General features: G+C 39.5%; 1 protein-coding gene across 2 annotated transcripts in view; it reads right to left on the bottom strand.

Moving 5' to 3' along the window:
- The window catches only part of ddx1 (DEAD (Asp-Glu-Ala-Asp) box helicase 1), a 132,179-nt gene extending 125,075 nt beyond the window's left edge, over positions 1–7,104 (bottom strand). The window contains exons 1-6 of one of the 2 annotated variants that reach the window (XM_020515426.2): positions 6,869–7,104; positions 4,805–4,856; positions 2,563–2,626; positions 2,375–2,404; positions 2,066–2,165; positions 1,425–1,472 (exon numbers count right to left, since the gene is read on the bottom strand). In XM_020515426.2, coding sequence (XP_020371015.2) covers positions 1,425–1,472; positions 2,066–2,165; positions 2,375–2,404; positions 2,563–2,626; positions 4,805–4,856; positions 6,869–6,884 — 310 coding nt within the window. In that variant the 5' untranslated portion in view covers positions 6,885–7,104. The remainder of the gene's footprint in view (positions 1–1,424; positions 1,473–2,065; positions 2,166–2,374; positions 2,405–2,562; positions 2,627–4,804; positions 4,857–6,868) is intronic. The other variant, XM_048596470.1, reaches the window with a different exon arrangement.
- Positions 7,105–7,371: the final 267 nt, after the last annotated feature.

Genomic DNA, 7,371 nt, shown 5'->3' with positions numbered 1-7,371 from the left:
AGTTCGGCTAAGCGGATGAGGGTGTCAGTGGAGGGGGACTGGTCGGGCCTGCGGGACAGGAAGAAGCGGAGGGCCTTAAGGCCATCTACATGGGGAATGCAGGTGTAGAGGGACTGGACGTCCATGGTAAAGATGAGGTGTTGGGGACCGGGGAATTGGAAGTTCTGGAGGAGGTGGAGGGCGTGGGTGTTGTCACGGACATAGGTAGGGAGTTCCTGGACCAAGGGGGAGAAAATGGAGTCTAGATAGTTGGAGATCAGTTTGGTGGGGCAGGAGTAGGTGGGGACAATGGGTCGACCAGGGCATTCAGGTTTGTGGATTTTGGGAAGGAGATAGAAGCGGGCAGTGCGAGATTGGGGAACGATGAGGTTGGAGGCAGTGGGTGGGAGGTCACCTGAGGTGATGAGGTTGTGGATGGTTTGGTGCTCAGGGGTGGGGTCATGATCAAGGGGGCGGTAGGAGGTGGTGTCAGAGAGTTGGCGTCTCGCCTGAAGAAAACCAGTTTATTTTCCTCACCAGTTGTTATAAGCTGTTATGTTCAACATAAAGTCATAAACTTTACAAGTTGTGAACCAGTCAGTCAGTCAGTCAGTCATTCTGCGTATTCTGCGACTAGCAAAAAGTGCAAGATATTTAACAATCAGCAAGTCCTGGCAAGCCAAAAGGATCATCTCAGCGAACGCTCTGGCCAGAGACTATTGAATTGCCAATTTTGTTGTATGTCTATCTGCATATAGGGAGTTTTATAAGGGGATATTTGATTGTAACTAAAATAAAAGCTGATAAATTTACAGTTGTTTCTGTTGCTAGAATCTATTAACTCATCAGAATCTAATAACTCATTAAGTACAGAAGCCTGCTTAATGATTTGTGAGAAACTGTTTAAAAATCAGGTAAATTGTGGAATTTTGTAAAAAATGTTGTGCTTTTATAAAATCTTTAACTTTTTTGAACACTCTGGGAACAGAGGGCCTTGAATTCCAATGCACTATCCCAGTGAGGTACAACAATTACAAAGTTGACCAAATGCCTTGAAAATTTCACTTAGAATGCTGTGAAGCAAAGGTATGAGAAAAAAAGCCATAGGATAATGAATACACTAAGATGGATATATTTCTCCTTCATATAAATTAAAGCAATTTACATTTATATGTCACAATATAACGCCCATTAACAAAAACATGAATGGGTCTTGCTGCTTTCTTCATAAGCCATGTTAAAAAAAAAACACATACAATTATAAAGCTAATCATTTGCTTTTGTGGTAAATAAAACAACTTTAATTTTAATTAAACTAACCCTTTTTAGGGCATGTTAAATGAAACTGCAGTTTCTAGTGTTGCAATTTTAATAAATTTTCATCCTGAAACTTCCATGTCTTTACTTGTTCTTGTGATTGCTTCAATACAGCAAACTCAACTTACCAAAGGCTGATCCTCTATCATAGGGGTTCATCTGCCATTTGCTAAATACTGGAAGAGAAAAGAGAAAACAACATGCACAAAGAAATCTTCTCAAATTACATTACTCAAGTTTCAAAATACTGACGGTATGGTGTACTTCTAGCTAACAGGATCACAAATTCCAGATATCTTAAAAATATATATTCTATGGAATTTGCTAATAAATATCTGAACATTCAAGACTGCCATTGATCAATTCACAGAATTCATTTTTATCTTCTCTTACTTCCATCCATCAGTAAACCACACTACAACACAAATATATTAAGAAGACTTTCTTCTTAAAGATTGAACATGAGCACATGATATATTTTCTTCTCAAAGATTAAATATATACAATATCAGCAAGCAAAAATAGTATTTTTACACTAAAATAGGACTAGAAACATTTACAAGCACCATATCATAATATTTTAGGATAGGACAAGTCACAGTTATTCTTTAAAGGCAGCTAAAATATCAAAGGCAATATGGTCTTTTGATTTAAAGTTATTTGCAAGTCGGAATACTATGCATTACAAGAATGTATTTTCTGGGAGTCAAAAAAAGAACCAAAATGGAACATTTTCATTTGCATGTCAAAACTATCTTAGCATCATTACCTGCACCACCAGTCTTGACAGCTGTCTTTCCCCCTTTTTTGCCTTCTTCATGGTCCTTGAGTGTTTCATATACAATCTGTATAACCGGTATGCTAAACGCCTAAAAACAAGTTTTGTTAGAGAATTAAATACTGTACAGCAACTAGAATAGTACTTCAGAATTAATTTTGCAAATAACTGTTGTGAACGGTGTGAAATTTAGAATTCAAATATGCTGAAAACTGTCCATTTTACCAAAATAGAATCTAATCTGCTTTCACTATGTTTTGGACATAATATTTTCAAAAATTGAAATTATTCTGTACTCACTCCGGTCTTGCCACTGCCAGTTTCTGCTGCCTGTAAGTTAGAAGTTAGAAGTGAGCACCTAAATTGAATGCTATGTCATTCTCTAGTCTTCAGAATTGTATATAAATTAACAAAATATAAACTAGTACAATACAATCAACTGTAACAAAGATTACTGTGTGAAGACTTAAACACTGCAGTCTACCCACCATTAGCACATCGCCACCACCCAGAATCAAAGGTATAGATTCAGCTTGAATATCTGTTGGAAGACTAAAGAAAATTGTTACATTAGGAAGAAAGGTAACTGCAATCTACATACTACATAATTAACTGTTATGACCAAACAACTTTAAAAATCCAGCATATCCTTGTTGTAACATGAAAATAATTGTTCTGATTTAGCCTGAAGGGGCTATAATCTGAAGGGCAAACAGATGAATCTAGAGCAGGAGGAGGTCATTCAGGACCCAGACCCTGGTCTGTTATGCCAGAAGATAATTTCCAATCATGTGCTTTGAATTCTATTCCAATAACCTTTGATTTCTTTGCCTAACAGAAATCAACACGCACCTTAAAAATATTCAATGATCCCACCTTCACCGCCTTGAGACAGAATGTTCCAAGATTGTCAAAATGTTCAAATTCTTATTTCCGTGCAAAAATGTGACCTCTATTTTGAAAATAGTGCCTCGAGTTATGTAACACCCTGCAAATTGCCTTCTGGAAATCCAAGTATAGAATATCTACAGGTTTATCAACAGTGCATGTTACACTCAAAGAACTGCAATAAATTGGTTAAACATGATTTATCTTTCAGAAAACCATGATGAATTTTCTCATTCACCTTGACATTTTCTAAGTGCCCACCTGTATCCTCTTTAATAATTGATGCTAACACTTGCCCCACAATAGGTGTCAAGCTAGCTGGCCTATAGTTTCCTGTTTCCGACGCTGGACTATTCCAGCATCAGGAATTGCAAGTAATTTTGTTTAGTTCTCAAAAGAAGAAATAGTTTGCTACACAAAACTGAACTGGAAAATTAGTGGCACAATTGTAAGATGTGGGAGGAAGAAGAAATGAACAGACATAGGAGAAACAGCAAAGGATTTCTAGATTAATGGAGAAGGGAAAATTTTAGAGTAAGAGAGAATACTAGCTTATTGTTTATTATGAGGGGAATTGAATGTAAAATTAGGAGAGGTTGCCTTTAAATTATACAGGGCATGAGAGTACTGTGTACATAACAGGTCTGTTTACTTAAGTGAGAATTTAAATGTATTGGAAGTATTTCAGAGGTTTACTGCTCTAAGACCTCAAATGGCAGATTGGTTTATGTGGAAACGTTGTATAGGCCAGTATTGAACCCACAGGAGTTTGGGGGATTTGACCGAGTATCTTGACAAGGTGGGTCTGGAAAGGATGTTTCCACTGGTGAGAAAAACTGGAACTAGGAGTCATGGATTTTAAAAAAAAAGTCATCTATTTAAGACAGAGATAAGGAAAATCTTTCTTTCTCATACAAGGTTGAGGGTGTCCTGGAATGCTCTTGCAAAAGGTGTCAGAAACAGAGACTTTGAATATTTTAAAGCTCGAGATAGGCAGATTCCCGAATTAAAAAAAAAAGGGAGGGTGGGGCAGAAAAAAAAAATTCACATCAGCTTGCTGAAAGATAGAGTTGGCACAAAAGACGTTCTGCTCCTAACTTCTTTGTTCATGAAATGTAATTGGAATGTTTGTAACTTAGAGTGGAAAGGGAAGGGGGACACTATGCCGCAAAATTATTTTTGGTAAAATAGCATTGATTGTTACAAAATCTAAACTTATTCACTATACAGGAAGTGGATTTCCTTGGCTGATGCCAGTTTTCTTTTGAATCTGAGATTGTAGATGCAATTATTGTCACTGGTAAAACAGACCCTACGTGTTTCACACAAGATTACGACAGAAGATAGGCATTTGATTCTCAAAGGCAGGAAATTTTAGAAGGGAAATGTTCTCCTTTACAGCAGTTATTTTTATGATTGCCTGACTTTGCAATTAGATAGGTGTAAGCCAGAAACCATTACCAAAATGCATACGTTATTGCTGGACAACTGATAGCAAGACAAAAACAGAAATTTCTTGAGAAACTCAGCAGGTCTGGAAGCATCTTTGGAGAGAACCAGAATTAACGTTTTGATATGGAGATCCTTCACTAATTTCTGTTTTTCTTTTAGACTTCCGGTATCTGCAGTTCTTTGTTTTATTTAACTGATGGCAAGACCTTCTGTTAAATAAAAATCAGTTCAGTAACTGACCAATCCATGAGCTCCATAACTATGTTTCTCTTCAATAATCCATTCTCAGGTTATGGTTTAATCATTTTCTAAACCTAAGCAAATTTTATTCAAATCTGGCCTCAATAGTTACAATATTCAGGTTTGAACAAACTTAGAAATCATACTTACAGCCAGTCCATCTGCTCTACTGCCTCTGCAATTTCCGGCATAACACCCATCTCTTTGAAAAAAAGACATTTCTTTAGCAAACATTAAAGGGAATAAACTGACAATTAGCATTGAATAGTTTATGACAGTTTTGATTAAATTGTTTCATGTTTAAGAAATACAACATCTAAGTCAATGAAATTGTTAGCCAAACAATCACCACATTGTATAATATTGAAATCAAATGTAATCCTTTCCACCCCACCGAGTTCCATCCTAGGAGTCTGACCCCCTATGTACATCTGTCAGTATTGGAAAAGACAATTCTATTTGTTTTGTGTCACTTTCATGTAGTCATGTAGATTTTATGCGAATACGGGATGGTGGCTAAATGAAACACTGGAACAGAATCAAGCATGGAAGGATGCTTCCACCTCCAAGTGTCTCCAAGTAATTTTATGTACCATTCACATGAAAGAAAAACCTATTATGACTGCTCAAACCACATTTACAGTCATAGAGTTCTACTGCATGGAACTTTTGGTCTTCCCCCCCGCTGTTATTAGACTTCGGGATAGACCTCTCAAATTTCAAATCTAATGTTGATCTTGTTTTTTGTGCATCTTGTTTGCAGCCGTGACTTTGTATTGCTCGCTCTGTTCATCATCCTATGATCTTTGTTCTTATGATCTGCCTGCACGGCATACAAAACAATAAACTTTTCACTGTACTTAAGTACATGACAATAATAAAACAAATCAAATCTCACCCGCACAAACCAGATATTCTAAATTAATCTAATACTATTTGCCAGCATTTGGCTCATATCCCTTGAAACCCTTCCTATTCACATACCAATCCAGGTGCCTTTTAAATATTGTAATTGTACCCATCTCCTCTAGCAGCTCATTCTATACAATACCACGCTCTGCTTTAAAATGTATTCCCTTTAGGCCCCTTTTAAATCTTTCCCCTCTCCCCTTAAACCGGTGTCCTCTAGTTTTGGGCCCCTTTACCTTGGGCAAAAGACCTTGGCCATTCACCCTATTCATGCCCCTTAAGATTTTATAAACTTCTAGAAGGTCACCCCTTAACCTCCGACACTTTAGGCAGAAAGATCCCCAGTCTATTCAGCCTCCCCCTGTAGCTCAAGTCCTCCAATCCTCGCAACATCCTTGTAAGTCTTTTCTGAACCCTTTCAACTTTAATAACATGTGTTCTATAGCAGGAAGACCAGAACTGAACGAAATATTCTAAAAGTGTTTCAGCGATAGTAGGAACTGCAGATGCTGGAGAATCTGAAATAACAAGGTGTAGAGCTGGATGAACACAGCAGGCCAAGCAGCATCAGAGGAGCAGGAAGGCTGACGTTTCGGGCCTAAACCCTTCTTCAGAAAAAAGTGACCTTCTAAAAGTGGCCTGACGAGTGTTCTGTGCAGCCGCAACATGGCATCCCAACACAATAACCAGCTGCATTTATAAAGCATCTTTAAAATCGGCAAACATCGTGTGGCGAGGCCAAAACTGAGCCAAACAAAAGACGGACCTTTAGAATTGTGGCATTATCAGTTGTAGGACGAGTGAAAGGTGAATGAAGTCAAGGATGCTAATGACTGAAATTCGCTGCAAAGGCACATCGTAGAGACCAAAGCTTTGGAATGAGATCAAATTTACAAACGATGCAAGGAGAAATCGGCCAGGGCCCGTACAAGGAACGGAGAATGAAGGGGATTGTCAGTGCCACGTCCATTCAAGGAATCGTGCGTTTTCAGACGAAAGGAAACCTAGAAATTTTCCAAGTTTGGGGGCCGCGTCGATGAGCGATTAAACCACTTAGCTCAGTAACTTGCGGGGGTGGGCGCGCGGAATTATTCTCATTTGGTTGTAAACCCCGGTGTGGGCTGTAAGCCTGAGGCTTGGGTTAACCCTCACTTTTGGGTCCGGCTTGAGCTGGAGCCATCGACCAGAGCTGATTCTAACCACCACCGTAACACCAGCCAGAGAGAGAGAGGTGCAGGGAACAGGAACATTTTAAATACAGACAGAAAACGACAGCGGCCGGAGAAGAGCGAAGACGCACCGTACCTGAAAACGCCGCCATCTTTGCACCGCTAACGGAATCCGCGCGAGGTCGGAACACAGCTCCCTCACATGGAGATCATATACTGAGGGACAGACAGCCTTCAAAGTCCAAATAATCAGTTCCACCTGTCAGACAGAAGCGAAATAAAGGCCTCGAATGCTCACTGACTTCTGCCAGGCTTATCTTCTTTTTTTTCCTCAAAAAATTAAACGAATTAAAAATCTTCCCGGACCCGTTTTAGTGACGGACCCCTTCCACATGTAGTTTCCGGTGGTGTCACATGGTGAAGGTTCCCCCGGCCGTTTCCGGTGGTGACGATGGCGCTGGAAGAGGAGAATGTTCTGTACGACCTGCTGGTTCATGGCGAGTGGCTGCAGGAGAGTGAGGCGCAGGTGAGAAGGGGGGAGAAATACACAGAAAAAGAAAGAGAGGAGGGTTGGGGGTGACAGTCCGGACCTGGGGAAGGATGCTGACATCGCAGGATAGAGTTCTTGAAGATGGCTCA

Source organism: Rhincodon typus, chromosome 5 (genome assembly GCF_021869965.1).
Source record: "Rhincodon typus isolate 14 chromosome 5, sRhiTyp1.1, whole genome shotgun sequence".
NCBI lineage: Eukaryota > Metazoa > Chordata > Chondrichthyes > Orectolobiformes > Rhincodontidae > Rhincodon > Rhincodon typus.
This window is presented reverse-complemented; position numbering and strand designations above follow the sequence as displayed.